This window comes from Venturia canescens, chromosome 5 (assembly GCF_019457755.1).
Source record: "Venturia canescens isolate UGA chromosome 5, ASM1945775v1, whole genome shotgun sequence".
Lineage (NCBI taxonomy): Eukaryota > Metazoa > Arthropoda > Insecta > Hymenoptera > Ichneumonidae > Venturia > Venturia canescens.
The window spans coordinates 4757324-4779802 of NC_057425.1; the positions used below are offsets into that span (position 1 = coordinate 4757324).

At 45.8% G+C, this 22479-nt stretch overlaps 1 protein-coding gene across 5 annotated transcripts; it reads right to left on the reverse strand.

The window, feature by feature from the left end:
- Positions 1 to 58: 58 nt before the first annotated feature.
- Positions 59 to 22104, reverse strand: shakB (shaking B). 5 transcript variants are annotated; one of them, XM_043418727.1, is made up of 7 exons: positions 21008 to 22104; positions 20397 to 20527; positions 18455 to 18707; positions 3588 to 3807; positions 3160 to 3449; positions 2637 to 2890; positions 59 to 1509 (listed from the first exon to the last, which is right to left on the reverse strand). In XM_043418727.1, exons 1-6 carry the CDS (start codon positions 21233 to 21235, stop codon positions 2642 to 2644), a joined length of 1371 nt encoding a protein of 456 aa, XP_043274662.1. In that variant the 5' UTR covers positions 21236 to 22104; the 3' UTR covers positions 59 to 1509; positions 2637 to 2641. The 5 variants fall into 5 exon arrangements, with proteins under 5 accessions (XP_043274662.1, XP_043274665.1, XP_043274666.1 ...); XM_043418730.1 differs by having other exon boundaries at positions 20397 to 20519; positions 21008 to 21124; XM_043418731.1 differs by lacking the exons at positions 20397 to 20527; positions 21008 to 22104 and adding an exon at positions 19044 to 19069.
- Between the last annotated feature and the right edge of the window lie 375 nt (positions 22105 to 22479).

The following is a 22479-nucleotide window of genomic DNA, read 5'->3' on the forward strand; positions in this document are numbered from 1 at the left end:
GGTATTTGACCTTTTGTTCAATTATGAATTTGCACGAAATAACGAACCAGTCGAATAATTGAATTATCATCATTGCTCCGAAAAGAACTCTGAAAGAATTTTTTCGGTTATTTTATTTAGCGATACACTTCGGTGTTGCACAGTATCTGACCTTAGATCAATGGCGAACGACGAGCCTCGACGATCGTCGAGTCTCAACAATCGTCCGATTCTTTTTTTTCTTTCTCGTCTACTTAGGAATAATAGTTCGTATAAACACACGCCATATATTTCTCATCGAAATAATATGATTTATTCAAGAGCACTTGGCACGAGAGACTCGATGAAAAACAAAGCAAAAAAATAGTTATTCTTGGTCCTCCATACCACGTAACGATTACAAAAGAAGAAAAATAAGAAGAAATGAAGATAAAGAACAATTGAGAAATAAGAAGAAAGAAAATGGTAATAAAATATAGGGCAAATTCGTTCAATAAAATTCATTCTCGTAACGATGAATTTTCGTTATTCGTAACATAATAACAAATTCTCGTATTCAGCTTCGATTTATATTCGTTGCTCGTTGTCTTTTTGTAATCTCTCGAGTGTATTTTATCGATTAAAATATTTCGCACTATGCACACCTCTATGCATTTGTTTATTTTTAAAACATAATCATCATCGTATTAACGATTATTGTTTTTTTTCGCTCATATCGATTGACTAGAAAAACAAAATTTTTTTTTTTATTACGTACACACACTCTAATTCGTTTATACGTTTTTTTCCCTCAATTTCAACACTTTATCTATTCACTCTGCATTTTGTATCTACGATCGAAAATTGTCCAGTCAACTGTCACAATCCATTGGCACGATTTTTCGATGACTAGAGAAATTGTTTTCCAAAAATCGGAGCCATACTTGTCCGGTATTTTAAAGCATTATTTCCGCATTTATTTTTCTCTGGAGTATCAAGAAATTAGCGAATATCATGAGAATCTGAAAATTCGTCTTTGCCCAAGTCTTTAACCCGTGAATTAGCTCGCGTTTATACCTTCAAAGAGAATAATCGAATAAGTCACGATACTCCTCGGAGTATCGTTTTATCTGCATTTTCTCCGTCGTCGCGACTTTGATCATTGCTTTTTGTTGTTTTGTCCGCTCCTAGTGGTGTGGCACCCCTCAGCCAAAACGGTTCCGTTTGCGACACGATTCAGCGTGTCTGTCGTCCGTACCGCAAACGCTAATTCACTTAACGCCCGTAACACCGGTAGATTATTGCATTTTTCATTTCGTCCAAATACTTTTATAATTCCACTTGGCAAAAATCCTTTGGTTTCATTCCAAATATTCTGCATTATTCACTCGCTGCTCCCCCCGTTCACCAGCGCTTCGTGTCTTCTTTTCTCCTCAAACTTCCTTCGGCGAACGTTTCTTTTATTGTCAGCTGAGCTTCCGGTCCCTCGCCGGGTTTGTTCGGTCCTCGCTTCCTCGGACGAGAGCCTCTTAGGACGAGAAATTTCAGGATCTGTAACCAACGATTTATTCCTTTAAATTCACTCGAACAATCGCAAAATGGAGTTTTCATTCTCGTCCACGAACTTTCATTTTCCCGCGAGTTTGTTCCTCAGAATTTTTCGATATGAGAATTTCGATAGCGAAGCATTCGAGGGAACATTGAATTTTTGAGCCCTCAATCGTCGAATACTCCGAAAAATAGGAATGAACAAATGTGCTCCGATTTAAAACTGCTTCGATGTAGAATTGAATTTTTCTTATACGAGCCTTCGAAACGAGTAAATACATCGGAGTTATTAAACAATCGGTTAGAATGCGAACTCAGTGAAGTTTTTGAGCGTTGCTTTTTCGAAATGTTATTCCTTCGTAACGAGAGCTAATATCACGTATTAGGATCGCTTGTCTATCGTATATACGCGATAATAGAGACGAATATTTTAAGACACAGAATTTTCAGTGGGAGCTCTAAATAGTCCCGACGATGTTGTAACTCCGATGCCCCACTGCGACTTCTTCTCTTTTACTGTGCGTGTCGGATGAGAGAGAAAGAAAGAGAGAGAGAGGGAGAAAGAAGAAGCGAGAAAAGGAGAAATATTCATGTGTTTGCTCCCTTGCTTCCCACCTACCTTTTTTCACCAGCAGTCGCCCCGATATTAAGCTTTTCGAAACGACCGCGACCAATCACGTTTCATACGCGAATTTCGAGCTATTCAGTCAAATTATTAACAGTATATGAAAATCTCCGAAAATCCAACTTCTCAAACGACCCATTATTCCATGCTTTTCATAATCCAATTCGATCTTCTTTCTCTCTCTCTCTCTCTCTCTCTCTCTCTCTCTCTCTCTCTCTTCCTAGTCTCTTCACCTTCGTTTGGCCAACCGATTTATTTCACTGCTGCTCTTATTCTTCTGCGAGGAAGCAGTCGTTCGTGCTTAAAATCCGGCTGATTTTGTACAAAAGCTCAAAATTCATCAATCGATTTTTCAATAATTTGAAACTTCAATGTTCGTTGGGAGCATAAAAACGATGATAAAATGTACCCACGACCGTTGTTTCTCTCAGCAAACCCTAAACTCACATTCCTTTCCTATTTTTCCTAATAAAACGTTGTTTTCCTTGTATTCTTTGAGTCCAACCTTGATCAAGCTTCCTGAAGATCGTTCTTGACTCCCGTCAGGCTGTGGTGGTGTCTAGTCGCTAGTTTATTCGCAAGTTCGTGCATCACGTCCCTGTATATAACAGTATCCAAGTTCTCGCCGAGCATGTACAGGAGAAACCAATCGCCGACTTTGCTCCGACGCACTATCGTTTCGACAGCTTCTCGTCTGACCAGGTGAAACCTCAGCCTTAGGAGATACACCCTCGTTCGTGGTGAAAAGATAATGACGACCTGCGACATCGAAACGAGCACGAGGATCGTAAAATTGCGAATAAAAGGGACGATGAAAAATATTGGAAAAACAATTTTAAGAAAATTGTAATCAAATTAGTTGTGGAATGAATTGTCACGAATAACAAATTTAAACGATTCATAAAACTGTGAGCTCCGATTCATTCAATAAAATCACAGGATCGCGTTCGTTCTTTATTCTCTTCATTGAATTCGAAACGCTCGTGTCTTCATGATTCACAATAAATTGCATTGTTTGCAGTACTCACTCTATACAATACGGTCAAAAGGCTGAGAGCGCCGAGAGCGAGAAACCAGAACCATAAAAAAACGTAGATCTTCTCGTTGACGACATTAAGGGGTAATATGCATACGGCATCGTGAGTTTCGACCTCCCCACTGACGCCGTATTTGTAAAATGTGCACTTTGTCATCCGAGGAAATACGTAGATCATTGGGTCGACACGGTCCTCCTGGTCGGACTCGAGGAATCTGAGCACGTCGATGCCGAACGTGAGAAAAGCACCGTCGAAGAAGCGGTTCATCAGGAACATCTGGCCTGCGTGGGGATACAAAAACTGGTCAAATTCGATGTCGAAAATTCGGCTTCAAGGTGATTTTTAGTACAAAATCGTTCCGAGCGATTGAAATACATCCAGTTTTGTCTGGTTTACATTTACGTTACGTAAATACTGACCGACGACGTTTATCAGCGCGAGAAATTCGCAGATGTAATATCTGTAGGCCCACCAATTGTGGAAGCTCAGATTCTCCCAGAGATAATCGAGCAGCATCTTTTTTTTCTGCTTCTTTTCGACCTCGGAGCAAAGGCCTATGTCCAGGTCCATCATGAGCGCGTGTATTTTTCCACCCTCCCAACCTTTCCACAGCCAGCGTGGGGTGTAGAAGAGAATGGCCTGAAAAGAGAAAAGTTTTGAGTCCGAGTGACCGAAAGACACGAGCGACTTTTTCACAATTTTTTGCCTCCTGTTCTCGGTAGGGACCACAGCTTTGCTTTTTTCCCATAAATACGTCACGAGATCCAACGAGATTCGCAACCTTTAAAAATAACAAATATACGTCACGATCGGAGCTTCGTCCCGGTGTTAAATAAACGAGGCTCCCATCCCTGAATCAATAGCAAATGTGCAAAAGCTGATCGCGCATCGACCGACGCTCGGAAATTTCAAGAGCGAATCCGGTCCATCCTCACTCGGTTTTAACTCACCGCAACGCATTTGTTAGTTCCGAAGGAAACCGTAAATTATGTTTATACTCCCGATGTTATAAGCCCTGCGCGCGAGCGTACGTGGATGCGTTCGCCCTGTCGAGAAAATTTACTGCGTTATATATTTGCTTTAATGGAAGAGTAACGAGTGACCGGTGGCACTGGCCAAACCATCGGACAAGCAATCACCCCGCGATCGATCATCGTACGAAATTGCGTTCTCAAGCTCGAAGAGTTTGTGCATCGCGACCGCGATGCTTTCTTCAGCGGGCTTCTATTATTTCAAAAAATGATTTTCATGAGATTCCCATATTCCGAGAGTGTAAATTTAGAAAACTGGTAAGAGCTCTGGAGAACGCGAGACACTGGAAATTTAGCGAAAATACGAGGCTCGTTAGACTCGCGAAAATGTGGGATTCCTGGCCAATTAGCGCCCCTGAATTCTCGTGTCTCGATTGGACTTTTTCTCGATGAGTTTCTCGGAGAAAACGTGGAATAATCTGTGTTCTCGATGAGAACACGGTGTGAGACGAGCTTGGCTTTATGAACGTAAATTCGTCGTCTTTGTGTCTCAATTAGATGGGAAAAGTATTCGACAAAAGGAATTGACAGGAGTTATAAAACCGTGAAAGTTACTGCACTTTGGATTAAAACGCGATTGTTTTTCGGCTGCTGAAAATTCGAACGATCGCTCCTTCGTTTTCGAAGCTCGATCAATTTTTTCTGCAGCAAGTTTTGGCAGGGAACAAAGAGAGCTGCAACAAATAATCGTCACAGAGAGGAAAAAAAATTGATAAACGTTTCCTCCCAAAATCTACTCGAAAGGATTCGCTGCCAAAATCGTTCTCGATCACGTGGCTTGGCGAGATGCTTTTTTCGTCGAAGGATCACGCGTCCGGAGGCATCGGTTTGAGGCGTAAGAGGATTTGTCACCTTTGAGAGATCCCTTCAGCGATCGAGTCCTGTTTGGCAACTTGTCTTCGCGGATATTAGGCGCGTTAAGACTCGCCCTGAGGAGATTCAATCGGGGATTAGAGGCTGATCGGAGGAATGACATCGTTACGAATTGCCCTGTCGTTCCGCGAGTTCCGAAGTGCTTTGGCACCGCGCCCGGAGCAGCAGCGGGCTCTCGACTAGCGTGAGAATAAAGCGAGCCTCAACCTCGGGATTGGCAATCTCGCAATTGCTCGGACGAATTGACACGTCGATCGGCGCATCGTCGTGGCTGCCAAAAGAGCAATTGAATGGGAAGTGTTAGATCGAGCGTGCCGGGGGACAAAACGGACCAGGGCGATCGAGCTCCGCGGAGCAGGAAGACTCGTGGGCTAGTCGAATTCGAGCTATCGCGCGTTTGACACTGCGGCCTTCGAATTTCGGAGCGAATGTTGAGAAATAAGAATAATTATAGGGACGTCGAGCGATTGTAACTGTCGCGGACGACACCGTGATTGACTGCCGTGACAAGGACGCCGATCCGAAATTAAGGGGCGCCATAAACTCTCGCACGTTTTGCTCGTTCGAGGACGGCACGCTCGTCCTATTCGCGGTGCTGCTCTTCCTCTGTACGTAAAAATAAAATTCCAGAGTAATAAATTGTCGGACTTCCTTCTCCCGTACGTCTAAATCATGCTCGTCGCAGGCTGCTCCGCGCAACTACGAGAAACAAATATTAGAGAACAACGTCGTCGTCGAGCTCAATTTCGTAATCGCACATGGACGCACACACCATTGTTGCTAACATTCAGTTCCCATCACTCTGTGTCTCCGCAGCGAGGAAGCAATCGCGAATACGACGAGACCCGACGCCACATATCTCACTCGAACATTCCAAGAGCAAATGAGAAAGAGATATGACAGCTCGTTAATTACCCTGCCACGATTAGCCACCCGTTCTCCCTCTCACCGGGCACGCCGCATCCCTTCGTCGCTGAAATCTCGCCCTCTCGCTCTCTCCCATACCAAAACATTACCGGGATGAAATATATTTTCAGTCCACTACCCAAACGGTCGCAGCCCGAGGAGGGATGAGATTCGAAGCCGAAAATAGGACTCGTGCGAACTTTCGATCCGTTACAATATCATTATTTTGAATTTACCTTACAGAACAAATCAATAAAAAATTGACGAAAATCCACCTTTGGGCAAATCAGTCCGGGATGGAAAAAAAATTTCTTTTTCCACGTCAAATCTTGAGAGGTGAAAAAAAATAACGAATAGAAACTAGCTTCGGTGCGTAATTGTGGGCTGGAGACGATTTTCAAAATATTCGAGTACTTTGTTGAAGGCGTTCGACAAAATGTATTGACGTTTTGACAAAGTTTCGTTTCAATTGATAAAGCGTTCGATCAAATTTTCTGTGACCAGAATAGTTGGAAAAAGGTGCTGGTCAAAAAAGCGTTTTGAGAAGGTTCAAGGTGCCCGTAGGATCGTATTTTATGGGTGTCCAAACTGCCTCGATTTTTACTTCCCAATCAAAGATATTATCCCTATAAATTAATGTCAGAGTTATTAATTCAAAACTGTAAGTAAATTTTTCCAAATTATCTCATGGCGAATGAAATTACAAGCCATTAATTAAACGGGAATCCATCCCTGACTGAACCCGAAATTTCATTCGTCCCGGGCTAAAATACTATAGTTTTTTAAGTAAAAAATCGAATAATTAAGTAAAAAAATGGATCCCAATTTCGTTCAATCTTTAACGTAATATATTTTTATCACTGGTAAGACAATCGTCTCGAATTTTTTGTTCCAGACCTTAATTATACCCTTAATTACCATTGTGTACGTTTTTCATAAACTTCGTAAGAAGCATTTATTCGTAACATGGAAAGATAAACGATTTTTTACGCACAGTCCTGCTCGGCCCTGCGTATTTTGCTTCAAATTTAAACACGTTTCTTAAAAAGTCTTTCTTAATAAAATCGTTTCGTGCACGAATAACCTTAAACACAAAGTTGACGAAAATACGTAAAATTGAGCCGAATCCATTATTTACAAAATTTAAGGAGATCAATAACACGAAGATCTTAGCGGGATTATGGGAGCATCGATGTCGAATAATTCGATATGGAGAAAAAAACTAAAAGAGAGAAAGCGAGGAGCCCTGGCGGGGCCGGTCTTTCGTGGACCATCGAGGTTTCGGTGTACCAAGTAAGTGAATGCGAGATTCTTATTGGTGCGAGCACACGTGCAGAGAGGAGAATTTTGGGGTTCGTGTCAACGAACCTATCGACTACAAGACGTTCGTCTTTCGCACTATCGTTTTCTCGCTCCCTCCTTCTTTCTCTCTCGCTCTTTCTCTCGATTCGTCCCAGCCTCTCGTTTAACGCGGGAATAGTTTTTGCCGGTAAGTTTGCTGGCGAGCAGCCAGTATTCGCCAATACGAAGATCGTGGATTTAACTCCTTAACACGCGAGTGTACGGATGAAGAAATTCAGCGAGCATAATGCACTTGGTGCGCGCACACGAAAACGCGTCCGATATTCCTACAAAAGCAACAAGGTAATCTTTCCTGCGTCTATAAAGTCCAGCGGAGGGACTGTGCACCGAGAAAATATGGTTTTTCGTGGCCTCGCGGGCCGCGATCGCACACGTGGATGCTCCGTCGTATATGCGAACTGTTATTATCTCAAGTGGCAGAGATACGCTCGCGAATTTATAATCAACGTTCCGAGACTCCGTTCCCTAACAAACACGACAAAAGACCCCGACCGCGACGTTTCCCAGCACTTGATTGCAAAATAGCACATGTTCCGCGCACTCCTCGCGGAGAATTGCCAGAGAAAAACGGCACGTTCGATAACTTTGTAAAACCCAACGGATCTTCGCGCTTTTCTTACCAATTGCTCACCGCGCGCTGCCTGATAAATTCTGCAAAGGCGAGATGCTAACGAGTCTTGATGGCTCTACGCAAATGGCCTTTTTATCCCGCGACGATCGCTAGCGTTTCGAGAAATTATATCCGTGCGGATTCTCCACTTGAATTTTCCCCATCTTTTTCCTTCGATGGGATAAAAAAAAACCTTTTTTCTTCGCATCGTTTTGTCGTTTTTGTACCGAATGGAAAATTTTCAAAGGGAATTTTCATTCTGAACTTTCATCGAACGCTTTCGCGCAGGCGTTTAGAATTTTTGTCAAAAGGGGGAGGGACAATCGTAAACGCTTCTTACTTGCAGCAACAATGCAAAGATAACCCACTGGTAGTACTTGTGCTGCTTGACAAGGGGATGATAGCCGTGGCCGTGCATATCGTTTTTGCTGTTGGTGACACCCGGATAAGGAACGGCCTGTCCTACGGTCATGTTGAAGGCGTGTATGAGACTGTAGGTGGTGTGAAGCCAGCAGAAGGTTTCGAGAACGACCTTGTCAACGGCACCAGCCCCATCGCAGTGAATCGGCGAGCCGGAGATGCTTTTGCAGGCGAGCGTTAGACAGCCGGCGAGCAAGAGAGCGACGGTTACGCGGTAGTGGAGGCGGAATATGAAAGTGTCTTCCTTGGCTCGTTGAACCTTGAAGAGGGATCTGAGGGACCCGAAGATGTCGATCATCTTCAGCATTATTGGCATTTTTCTCGATTTTCTTTTTCCCCCCTTTCGCAATCAGAGACTCGTGAGAAACGTGACGAGTTTCGGTCGACCTGGTGGCGAGTTTTCCGCTCGCTATTCCCATTAATCGAGCCGACCGGATCGGCCTGTCGCACTGAGCCGACGATAAACCATTCCGATTCTTTCGATAGCTAAAAAACCGCGCCGAGTGCGCTCGGGATTTCGCCGCACATCGTCGGACTCACGCGGCTCGACCGAGACGCTCGAAATTCATTTAACTTTCAAATATTCCGTTGCGCAACCCGGGCTTATTGCATTATGGAAATATTATTTGAGCAAGAACTACTCCTTGCGTCCCACGTGTGACTCAATCCCGTCCTCTCCCAGTGCAACATTCTCCCGACGTTCACAAACTCCGGATCCAATCCTCTCGATGACATTCCGCGATTGAATGGGATTATTATTGTCCCTACCGGTTATTCCAACGATGCTTTTAGTTCTTGTTTCCATTCGAACATTCCCTCGACTCTGTCTCACTCGCTCCGAGGATCGCACTGTTAAACGTCGAAACTAAATTCGCAGAGATGCAAAACCCTCGGTCGTCTTGTCGCCCGCAAAAACCGACAGCGACGTTTCGAATTTCGAAAAATCACGACTTTCTCCCGCCTCAGGAAACATTACTAACTACACAAGACGGCGGAGAAACACGCGTGGGACACAGAAGCAAGCAGTTAGCAGACTGATCGGACTTGAGGGGCATCCCTTGGCCTCGACCAACCCTCCCGAACACATAACTCATATTATCTCCCCGAACTCGACTTTTCTTACATTTTTCCTTCTCCCCCGTCAATATTTCTACCTTCTTCAATATATGCTGCTTAAATAATCCGTAGGAGAGTGCCTCGCGGCCAATGTTAAGCGCTATTTCGCGAGGGCGCGGTCGCGGTCGAGCTTCGACTGCGTTTCGTCAAAACCGGAATTGTCAACGAGTACCTGGACAGAGATTGAAGCAGATTGACGAATGGATGAGTTCGGTGGACGTGGACTGCTGCATTTCGATGGGAAATAAATTCCGAAATTTCAGTTACCAAATATTTGTTTCCGTTCTTCGAATGGGGGATGGCGATCGAGCTTTCGTTGCTGTCCAATAAAGTGACGGAACTCAGGTAAAATGCTTTTCATCGTAGGAATATTTTTATGGAGATGCAGGAGCGATCGCAGTTTGAAACTCAATTGCATACGTTACAGCGATTTCCAACGCTGTCGGAAGCGCGCGGCGTCTCCGAGCAGTATTTATACTCGGGCTCAGATCCGAAGTTGCTGGTGCACATGCGAACGAAGGAGGATCTGTTTCTGCTCATAATTGGCAGTGATTCATTGTAAACGATTCGATTTCAAAGGCCCTCGGTGCTAGCCCAACTAATTTTAATGATCATTGGTAAGAGGAGAAGTTTGAGAGGGAGAGACGCACTTTCGTTGGTTATTTGCACTTAGTATTCGTACTGCTCGCGGTCGTTGGGCCGTTTGTTCGTTGGCCTTTGGCCCAAGGCCCGCCGCCGCGGGGAATTCCTTCGCGAGATGAGAGCTCGCGGGAGTTAATGAGAGAGGAACGAGAGAGGATGAAAAAATTGAGGAAAAAGCAAAGATTCGTGTACTTTTGGAGGCTGCGAAAGAAAAAGCATTTCGCTTCGTGCGAATGGGGATGATGATGGAAAGAGGAATCTGTCGCACGTGACACCGCGAAAGAAATCTGGGTCATTGTCAAACTATAGTTAAGCTCCGTATCTCGCGTTTCTCTCTCGCCCTCTCCTCCTTTCCCCCCGTACAACATCGCGTCTGCTCCTGCCTCTCTACTTCAGCCACTCCCGTCTTTCTCCGCGATGGGTGCGTGCGCCAGAGCTCGTATAATATTCCGGGAAGACCTTATTATATTATGACCTCGACCGATTAAAACGTTTTTTCACTGTCCATCGTTCACTTTCGCCCTCCGCTAAGCTCTCCCGCGCATACCTGATTTCAAAAATAAATATCAACCGAAAGAATCACAGCGCTCCGGGGATTCCGAGGCTGATCGGGCGCCGCTGGAGAATAATCTTAACGGAGTTTCAATCCGAGTGTGACGCACGCACGCGAGCCGATTCGTAACGAAAAGAAAGTTGTAGCTCCGTCGTGCTATTTCGCTCTTGGATAACGCGCTTGTTCCATCCTCGAAAACGAACGAATTCTCCCCCCTCCCCGTCCAAATTCTCTCCCCATCGACGTTATCGCCATATGACAATGAAAACGAAGCGACAGGGTTAAAGGCAAGTGATTTCCTTAAGGTGAACCTTGTCGAAAGATCAACTGCCTCAAGGTGAACGTCTCAGGTGCCACCCCGCCTCTGCACCCTCTCGAACGTTCTTGTGCCGACGATTGAACGTCCCCGACCCTCAGCCTACGTACCACTATACACACGAGAGCCTCAAGTTAATGTGCTTAGGGTTTCTTTCTTGGCAATGAACTAGATATAAGCCTTTGTAAGCAGGGAAGTAAGTTGCTACACCCGAGCGCCACAAACCCACCAAACGAAATCGATGTTGTAGCTTCGACGATTATTAGTTACAAGCCAGTCAGGGAAGCATTTCCGTTGGACCAGTTCGAACGATTTTACGGCTTTTCGATCACCCCGCTTCCACACATACGTTCGCCATTCGAACGCTGTTGAAGTGTCGAAATAAAAACGATGCGACGGGGAGCTGCGCTGGAAACAAACGAACTATTAAAGTTCCTCCTTAACGTTCCTTAGAACAATTTACAAACCCGATTTCGAACGAGGCGCGCGAGTCTAGTCCAATTGTAAGTTCGATGTAAGTAGGCCAACTTGGTTATATATACAACGAAGAAGCATTCTACGCGGGCACACAGCGAATACTCGAAGATAAAAGAGCCACAGGCAGAAACGAGATATCCGAGGAGAAGCTACGAAAATCCTGGAACTTTGGAACCGAGGAAAGATACTTGCGGCTTTTCGATCCGAGTGTCGACGCGAGTCGGAGCGAAATTCCAAGAAAATTCACTCCCCGCGTCGTCGGGAGATGGAAAAGAACATTTTCTGTGCTGCAAACCGAGAATCTCTTGTCTTTCTGGACGAAAAGAGTTGAAAGCAACTCGCAGATTCGTCCGTTCTCAATCCCTGTTAGGATTATTGTATAAAAACGTCAGCATTCGTTGGGTTCACGAAATTTGATTCTTTCGAGAGCGTCTGACAGGTGATTTTGAGAACGAGAGACACAAGTGGGCCAAAGCGAAGAGACATCCGGTTTGTTTCTCTCCGGCTATAAGATAAAAAGGAGGGTAGAAAATCCGGGGTCTTTTGGTAAACGCGGGCGATATATGTAACGAAACGAGAACGTGAGAGCTGTGCTGGTTTCATCCAGTGTTTATCGTAGGAGCTTGTAACTTTTCGGTTTAGCTATAGCTCGCGGAGGAGAGGAGAGCGAGAGGAAGGGAGACGGAGAGATCGAGGGAAAGAGTTTAGACAGAGAAAACGTGTGGGTGTTGCGAAAGATAAATCCACTCTGGAACACTCACTCCTCCGTTAAATCTCTTCTGAAACGATCTTTATGCTCGTTCGAGATAATCGGATATACTCGGGAGATATATTAAAATCGGGGTGTAATTTACACGATTTCGTCACCGGAGCAGAGCCGATATTTGGGCGCGAAGGGACAGCGAGAAGTTCGCAGTTTCATTGGCTCGAAAATGAATAAAATGTTTTTTGGATACTCGCGAGTTTGCCAGAGTTTTTTCTACCATAAATCGGGTTCGCGGGCTCCCGCTTCTCCGCTAATAATTCAGACAAAACCCACAATTAAATTGAACGAGGATTGAGCTTCTCTTGAAATAAATCGCGAGAGCGTCTCGCATACGTTTGGCTTATGAGGGTTTTAGCGATTGTTCGATTTACCTGGAAGAACAGCATGAAGCAGACCCACTGATAGTACCTGTACTCCTTCCTCTCGGTGGCAGGATGTAATTTCGAGTTATCGATACCAGGAAAGGGCACCTCGGAGCCTTCTTTCTTCCGGTACGCCGCGGTGATGGTGTAAGTGCTGTGTATCCAGCAGTAAGTGTTCAAAACATCTTCGGGGAGATCTTTGCTGTGGATGCAGTCGATCGGGTTGCCGACGTACTGTCTCGTGGTGACGATGAGGGAGAAAGCGACGAGAATAATTACGGTGAAACTGTAGTGCAGTCGGAACACGGCAGTGTCGATGTGGATGTGGGAGATTTTAATGAGGCTTTTGAGGCCGCGAAATATGTCCAACATTTTGCGACGGACTCAAGCCGCCGCACGTCCCTTGTCCAGCTCGTTGCTTCCTCGTTGACGATCCGAGCAGCCCTCTCGCTTCAGGGAGAGCTTTTCGACGGGGGCATCGAGAAGAGGAATTTCCGTGATTAAATCGTGACGAAATCCCGATCATCTGCTCTCCTGTCATCCAAATATCGAAGATTAATTATCCTCCGGGCGACGAGTAATCGGGCAAAATTAGCACCAACGTTTTTCAAGGAACCTCGTCACTCACTCACTTCCCCAAATTCACGTCTTTCTCATTCACTAATAATAAACAAATTCGTCATCACCCACCACCTTCGCCCTTTCGCTATTTTATTCCCTCGCCTCGTTTTTTCTTATTACTTCACACCTCTTTTATGTCAGTCCTAAATGAATAATTTTTCTTTTCGTGATTATTCTGTTCGGATCACCGGGTCCGCGACGTGATTCACCCTGCAGCCTCCTCGCCGTGTACATTATTCCCTGGGTATTTCGAGCCTCGATAAAACACCGATTAGGAGCTGCCCCGTGTTTTTCAAGCGACTTTGATCCGACGACTCTGCTTCACTTCGTCTCGCGATATTTCTTCTTCGCCAAGTTTCATCGAATGAGAAACTCTTCCCCGAGCCCCTCTTCGTCCGAGGCCTCCTCCACCGATCCAACGATTTTTCAAATATTCTTCACAATCAATTATACGCCCTCAATGGAGCCGGGCATCCGCGATAGTACGAGATGTCACGACTACCGTCGACCAGATAAAACTTGGCCCTACTGTCGAAGTGGCGAGGCTTCCCGGAGGCGAGAACGACGTGTCGGACTGCGACGACCACGACGACGAATCCGACGAATCCGATGGGCTTAGTCATCCTCACTCGTCGTCGTGATCGCATGTATATGCGCTGCAGGCTGCCTTACGTATATCCCCAAAGTTGCATAAATTATATATACGTGTACGATCTTTATAGGCGCACACATGTGTCCCGGGCGGAGTTAGCAAGCGCGGAAATGCAGAGCGTCGCGAGTATCCCCCTTAAAAGGAGAGGAGAAAGAAGCTTTTCACAATCCACTTTTGGCAATCCTGGAAAACGTCCCTTCCATGCGAAACTCGATGATGTAAACGGCCGCAAATATCGCAGGACCCTTCAGGACTCTGGGGCAATAACATTCGCGCGATTCCCCTTCGATTTAACTTACTTTTCCTTGTGATTTTGCCAGTCTAAATGCGCCTCCCCGTTCCTCGGAGTTTCCTCACACGCTCTCGCCCGCCCGCCCGCCCGCGCGCGCGCGCGCTCGTTACAATAAATAATTTCCGGCGAGTCTATCTTTCGGACAGATTTGGAGCACACCGACGAAAGATTTAGAGACTGCAATAAACAAGACCTTGAAGCGGTTTTGGCGGCTTCGCGAATCACGATCTTCCAGACACCCCGCGCCTTCCACGAGTCGATATGTCACGCTATTTTTCATTGATTATTTTCCATCGGTTTATGCGCCTCGCACTGGTCACTGAAACGATGCTGCGGACGCCGCGAGTCTCGATACTTTCATACGGTTTTATCGCTGACGAGCGAGCGACTTGTCGCACTTGGAAAGCATCGGAGGAGACGATCGTACCAATATCAATTTTTACGATCTCTCCCTCGAATCCTCCCACCCGGAACCGCTACTTCGCACTGGAATCGTTCTCGTTCGTAGCGAAAACCGAAAACACACCTGTTGCCGAGGCCGATCTTTCGTCACATCAAAACGTTTTCGTACTGCTCAAAGTTCCAGGGAGAATCGCTCGTTCCCACCGCCCAAATATTTATCCACAAATCGAACTCCTCGATAATTTATGGCTGAATTAAAATCTGCAATATTTCGTTGCAAAATTAGTCTGGGGAGCGAGCATCGGAGGAGCAGTTTTTTCGTCTCCCCCCCATTATTTATTTACCGTAGAATCGCGAAGGTAGTGAAAGCCCAAAGAAAATATTTCTTTCGCATTAACCGCCGCGAGCCGGGGGAGTGATGAAAGAAATGCTTTTTTCATGCTCATTGATAACTGCGAGATCCCTACAGAGAGACTGAGGCCCCGGGGTGTTTGGACGAACATGTAAATACACACGCGATCAGTTTTCGTTTATACTTTTCTCTCCGCCCCCCCCCCCCCCCCCCGAACATCTGAGATCCCGTCCCTCCCCCCAAAATTTGGGGATGTGTAACTCGAATTTGTTTGCTTTTCGTTGGCAGTGCGTGGCTCGTCAAAAGTGAAAAAAAGGGAGCAACCCCGAGCCTCGCTCTTCAGCCTGCACAATCGTCGAATTTCTCGCACTTTTCAAACACGCAGCAACGTCTCGGGACGTCTCTTCGTCCAGAGGGGAGCTCGGGATCGCGAGAGAAAAGGCCGCCCCCTCCCCGTCGCGGTCCTCGTCCCCGCTGGACCGCTCGCCGAGAGCGGGTTTTCGTGATTTTGTTTGATGTGCGTGCGCTATTCTATTTTAGCGTTAACGCTGTATAACTGCACTTTGCTACCAGAAGAACGACGCGTCGGCCCCAGCTGACGGTCTTCGGGCAGAAACCGCACAGAAGCCGCGATCAGAGGAAACCTCCTCGATCCTCTTTCTCTTGTTTTCTCCTCTCACTCGATCTCGGCTGCAGCTAAGAAAACGCGAATAGGGAAAACGCGAGAGCGCACGAGGGGGACCGTGTATGCGAGCTCGGAGACGAGAGATGCGTGAGGACAAACTACAGAAATAGAGCAACTATAACCGAACTTTCCGTCTCTCTCGCGGTTTTTCTCTTCGGATATTTCACTCCCGAGCCTTTCAGTTCTCTCTCCGCTGCTCTTCGCCCTCCCTCTTTCTTTTTATTTCTTCCTGTGTTAGTGTATTTTTCGAGTTTTCCTCGCTGTCACTCTTCTCTTTCGCCCAAACGCTACATTCACATCAGAGACAAATATACAATTATTTAGCCGCATCGCCTGCTCTGTTTTCTTTTCGCTTAGTTTCCCTACGCCTATCAGGTTCCCTTCACCGGGGGCCCTTCGACGTGCGAAGGCTGTCTTGCTTCGAAAAACAAAATCATCATTGCCAAGTGAAATTTATTGTCCCGGGACGAGCCGAAGGAACGGAGTTTTCTCCGAACTTTCGGAACTCGAAAACTTCGGATCGAATCCGCCGATGCTCTTCCGATTGATTTTCATTGCGCGAAGACTTATCGAAGTGCAATTGCAGTTTTCATCAATGGAATCAAAAAAATTGGAGCAATTCGTTCGAATCGACTTTTTTTTAAGTTTAATTGTCGTTTTTAATCTCACGTGTAAACTGCGTACGCGCAGGCTATCAACGTTCTGAAAAAATCTGTGGAACACCGATTCAGCGATACCTGGGATCCGTGCTGGAAGAATGCATCGTGATCTGTCAATTTAATGAGTTATTTCACGTTAAATATGTTCCGAGATATTTGGGGCTTTGCCAGGTGGGGTGCAGCCAGCATCCGTGCAGTTTAAGTTGTTTACAATCCCCTCAAACAAATAACCAACTGAAATTCGAATTATTTACATTTTCAATCATCATAAATGCGGTTTTTATGATCGCTGCAGTTGCGAATATTCATTTCTTCGTATCGCATTTTCATTTTTAGAAAAATGTGACGTTTTTGAGGCTCCCTCGACGAATAAGACGAGGAAGAACGGGAGACAATTTGGAAGACGCGACAGTGCGAATTGAGAATCTTGAGCTTTTGAATCCTGCGATCTTCGAATGGCCGTTCAATGGTGAACGATCGAAAAAATCTCGAGTATGATTCGCGCTATAAATCGTGCTCTGTCGCCGTATTTCTCGTGCTCAAGTTTTCTCTCCCTCGCTTAAATTTGTCAGCACCGAATGCTATGAAAATCACAATTATCGAAGCCCCCCTCAGCGAGGCCTTGAGCCTCGAGAAGTAAAGAAATGTTGGTCCGTTGTTTGGGGCTCGGATAACTTTCGAAAAACATGGAACTGGCTGATGCCTTCGCCCGTCTGGCGGCTCGTCCCTGCTGGCGGTTTTCTACAAGCGCGATAAAACGGTTTGATATCGCGACTGACGTCAGCCCGGAGTGATTAGCGATGATCATGAAAATTGAGGGACTCGAGTCCAAAGTGGGCCAAAATGAAGGATCGCACGTTGGAAAATGGCAGGAAAAATCGTCGAAGAAAATCCCCGGGAAGAGGGACGAAGAAAAACACACCGCGGGGGAAAACTGGTGAGAAAAAAATGGAAAAAAATGGTAAATCTACCCAGAATCAAGCGAGCTTTCGATGCATCACCGCTCACGAAATAATAACACGTGAATGCCGATGAATTCGGTCGGAACTGGCCATTGATCGTTGCCTCGCCGAGTAAAAATATTTTCGCACATCTCCGCGGCGATCACTGACAAATTTTGCCTCGCGCGGTAAGCTGCGCTCGCGCCAAAGTTTGGCAAAGTCTCGGAGATACACGAAACGTCGAAATTCTCGGTTGATCGATCGTCTCTTTTTCTTTTTTAGATTTTTCGTTACTTCTCCCTCTCGCTCGCTTTTTTCTTTCTTGATATTCCTCCGAGGTTTTTTCGCCGCTTCGCCGGACTGGAGAGGGGAAGGGCGAGACGAGGACAGACGATTCAGCGGAGAACCGGCAGGACGCTCATTCACCCGCGCACTACGAATCTCGGCACACGCTACAACGACGCGCACTCGACTCGAAATCGCTACCGAAGCAGACCACGCTTCGACCGTGCTTTACGAACCCCGAGGAGGAGTCAAAATGCTCCAGGAATAGAAAACCAAACGCCGAACGAGCTCGTGAGCTTGCGAACTAACCGAAACATAACGCTCCTGCTATTTCTATGTCTGTAGCGCTCTCCGTATACATGAAAACATGCACATTCGCCGGTTCATATACACACTAATCTCCGAATACATGCGTGTATTAAACCTCTTGATTCTCGCGTGAAAATACAGCGAAGCTTTTACCCCGCCCGATACTCCGACGCCGATTTCGAGCCACCGAAAAGCTCGAGCTGCCTTATTCGCGCGACAAAAGCGCGCTCCAAGTTCTGTTAACACCCGCGCGGAACCTTCATTGCCGACCGGTTTCTCGGCGGTGGATTATACGAGGAAAGAATTTCCGAAATTCAACTTTCCCACTGGTTCTCATCGCGGTTGATCGAATCAACTTTTTTCTGGTTTTCAGTATACAAAGTGGGGAGGCTTTCTCTCCGAAAGGAGTGTGGCGAACAAAAATATTTGTTGATGGACCACGCAGGACGCAGCAGTTGAATTGGACGAAAATATTGCCCGAAAAAGTCTTTTTTCGGCTCGATTCGCCATTCGCTTCGAGCTGAAAGCGACTTTGGGAGGAAAACAATTTTCTTCTTCGATAACGGAGCGTTCTCGGATGACTAAATTTTCAAAGTCGCATTCGTCGAATTACGATTCGCATTTAAATACTGTAAAATCATGAATTTCATTCACCTGAAAAACCAGACAGAAGGCGACCCACTGATAGTACTTGACTTGTTTCGTCGTCGGATTCCCATCGCTGCTGTTCCTGTGACGAACGTTCGCATCTTCCTCCTCGTAGGTTCGCTGCCTCGGATAAAAAGACAGGGAAGGTGCGACCCCTGGGAACGCTACGTTCACCCCGGCGACCCCCAGCATCGCACGAGTTACGAAATACGTGCTGTGGATCCAGCAGTAAGTGTTGAAAGCTTCCACAGGAATATCTCTTGAGAAAAAACATTTGATGGTTATTCAACGAACGTTCTTAGCCGCTCGTCAAAATAGTTTCCGAAGTCTCACTCACGGTCACCAAGACCGTTAACCAGACATAAATCACGTTATAAATGACGTTAAATTCCAGCAAAAAAATGCTTGAACTCGAGTTAAGAGTCACTTGACCTTACGAGGAATTTTCGAAATCGAAATTATTCGAGACAGTTTGACAGATTTAAAAAAGGCGCTGTCAGCCCACGCGGGCCGATGGCAAAAATGGGCTGACATTTTTATTATTTAGATCGGGCGAACGGTGTGGAAAAATTTCACTTTAGAAATTTGCACTCACGCTTGCGCCATACCGACTGATCCATGCGCTCTTAAAGTAGTTCGGCCGTTCGATTAAGTCCGGTGAAGGTCAACTTTTTTTGCGGCAATGATAGTTTCAGGTCCCCTGACAACGAAAGCACTGGCACAGTTCCGGGGCCTCTTACGGGGCAGAATTTCGAATTATTTCATTTACAATTTTGAGTTTGTAATACGATACCTTATGGGAGAACTCGCAATAACATTGCGAGTGAAGAAATTTTATCACAGATTCCGTTTCTTTGAAAAAAAAAAAAAAAAAACATTACCTTACGGGGATTTTAAAAAAGAAAACACGAAAAAACTTTACGTTTTGACGTTTCGAAAGCTGATCGAACTTCGGGCAAATTCGGGAATCGCGGGAATTTCAACAAATTTATTTTTGAGACTCACGTGCTTCCATTCGTCTTGTAGCGTCACTTTTTTTATGAATTGACCATTCCTTTTTCTCTGTGCCATAACACCGATGTAAACTTTCTTTCCTACAATAAAAATGTTGCCTAGGTTATGTGTAGCTCAAGGGTCACCGGTACCGACTCAATCATCAACCAGTCAAGTTGAAGTATAAATTTCATCTTTTATGATATTTTTAAAGCATTTTATTATACATTCCTACGATAAAAATATTCTCAATGTAAGTGTTTATTAATTTTATTGATAATTTACTTGGACTTGGAATTAGTCAACATAAAGTAGTTGCAAACTTGACTAGTCATAGAACGGCCGAATTACTTTAACGTTCCAGAATCAGTAATCGTATAATCGATCATTTTCGAGACCACGATTTACTTGTCGTCGAAAAAGTCCCCAAAAAATCGTTTTTTGTATATTTCAGTGGAACATTTGATTATAATCCCTCAAAATATTGGTTAATCGATTAGATTTTAGAATCAACTATCCCTTAATCGTTATTGTCAGAATAATTTCTGGGATTACGATAAATTTGAGATGATTGGAAATTCGAAAACATTGCATTAGTTCGGTCCAATCAGTGTGTTGGGAACGGAATTTTGATGGGATTAGGAGCTCTTTAATCGAATGTAACACTTCATGTCCGAAAATAGTTTGTATTATAGATATATCGAGGAAGCGACTCGTTGCATTCGAGTATTTTTCTGTTGATATTCTGACGGAGATTTTCCAGCAGCACGACGAGAGTCGCGGGGTCATAAAACCCGTGTTTTTCCTTTTGCTTTATTGTGCGAATGGTTATTCAAGCGTGTACGATGGAGTTGGCGGTAAACTGAGGAAGCACAAAATATTTCGATGGCAGTACATAAAAAGCGTTTTATTTTTTGGTCGCGCGCGACGCTCCCGCTGCTGGTGCTGCTCTCACCTCGTGTGGACGCAGTCGATGGGATTCCCAACCGATTGTTTCGCCGACACGATCACGGAAAAGGTCAGCATGAGGGCAGCCGTGAGCACGTGGAGCCTGAGCAACGGGCCCTCGCTTCTTACCCTGCTCACCTGAATCAGTAGTCGACCTGAAGATTCGATCTTGCCGAGATCTCGAGAAGATAACAAAACACATCGAGGGACTCTCGAAAATGGCTTTCCCGCTTTCGTCAGGCCAAAAGAGTTGAAAAAAATGGCAAAAAATTGGTGAAAAACGTTTGTTTCAAGATTTTTCGTACTTTTGGGAAAACCCTGATCGACCGCGAGCGCTCGAATTCTGGGAAAATTTGACGCGCGAAAGGAGCCCGACGAGTTGGAATTTCTGGGTATTCAGACTTGTAAAATAGCTTCAAGTGCGCTGAAGAGATTGGCTCGAAAATCGAGGGAAAAATTTCATTATTTGTGAGCTCAAAAAAATGCGGGTTTCAGAAACGATCCGTGGGCTCGAAGCCGAGCGAGCACTTTGTTCCGGGAGTGAGCATCGATTTCCGGAAGCATCGAACCACGTCTCTGGGTGGAGATAAAAGAGGAAAGAGGAAAGAGAAAACTCACGTGAAACAAAATGTAGAGAGCCCCGATCGCGTCCATTATTCTCCTTCCCTCCCGCCTGGCAGAACGCTTTGACAATCTCGCTGGGTTTCTGGCGTGGGCTCGATTTCTCCCGCCGGAACTCGCTCTCAACTTGTTCTTTGTTCCGTGATACGCGTTGTTCCGTTCGACGGTGGGTCCCTCGTTGGACTGTATTATTCTCTCGGTCCTCGTGCCTCGAGGACTTTTCATATTTCAACTGATTCGCGGTGTGTTTTTTGGGAGAATAAGAAGAAGAAAAAGAAGAAGAAGAAGAAGAGTAGCAGTTGCGGAGCGTCGACATCGGAGTCGACTGCGATCCGGCGAGCGTTTTATACCCTTGGACTCGTTTCGTTTTCACTCGGAAGCTTTAACTCGTCGATGCGACGCGAGAGCTTTTAATTAAGCTCGCTATTCTGACGCCAGGCGTATTGTCTCCATTGGGTAAACGGAGATGAAAGGAAAACTCGTGAAATTGAGACTCTTTCGATCTCGAACTACGACGCGTCAATCCCAGCGAAACATTTTCGACGAATCATCGATTCGTTTGAAGCTCGAGGGACGTCAAAACGGTTTTACTATCAGTGTGTCAACCCTCCCGACGAATCGGGGCGCCGATCCGCTCGGAAATCCGTCCAACGGACCGGGCTCCACTGGCTCACGCATCGCGGATCAAGGTCATCGATGAAAATCCATCAAAATCGATCGGCGCATGAAAGCGATCCCGATCGGGTTACCCGGACTCGCCGATCAGCAAATTTCCGTCATGTTTTTCTCCCCGAGCACGAAAACCCCGCGCGCAACCACAAATAATTGGCGTCACGCGGACCGCCCGTTTGCACGTGTAAATGTATCGCGGGCTTTCCCCGAGAGCTCTGCGACTGCAATAATTTGACGCAAGCTGTCGTCCGAATCGACGATATTTTCAATAAACCAACCAATTTTCCGTGCTCTCGTGCGCGGCCGGATGGTTCCCAAGAAACTGAAACAGAGTATAGTGACTGACCTACTACTGGGTCCGTACACGAAACTCCGCTGCCAAGTGAGAGCGAGATAGTGTCAGGGGAGCTGAGAAAGAGAGAGAAAGAGGGGGATGCGGAGAGACAAAACTGAAGCAAAAGGAACAGCTTCATCGGTAACAGACATGGGACGAAATAGAGGAGGAGGAGGAGGAGGAGGGAGAGAGAGACGGCGAGAGGACAATTCTTACAGACGAAAGCTCGAGCTTCAACGTTTCGGGCGGGGGCGCTTCGAGAGAAAAATTCTTTATTTTTACATTGAGACACGCGTCCTTGTCATCCCGCGGCATCTTTATCGGGCTCTCGTCTCTCTTTTTATTCCTCGCGATCTTTCACTTTCTTTTTCATTCCTATTAATATCAGAATTCTCCATAACGTTGGCTCTTTCGCTGCACTCACATCGTTCTCAGAGCCCTTCGGTTCGCGCCCTTGGGAGAT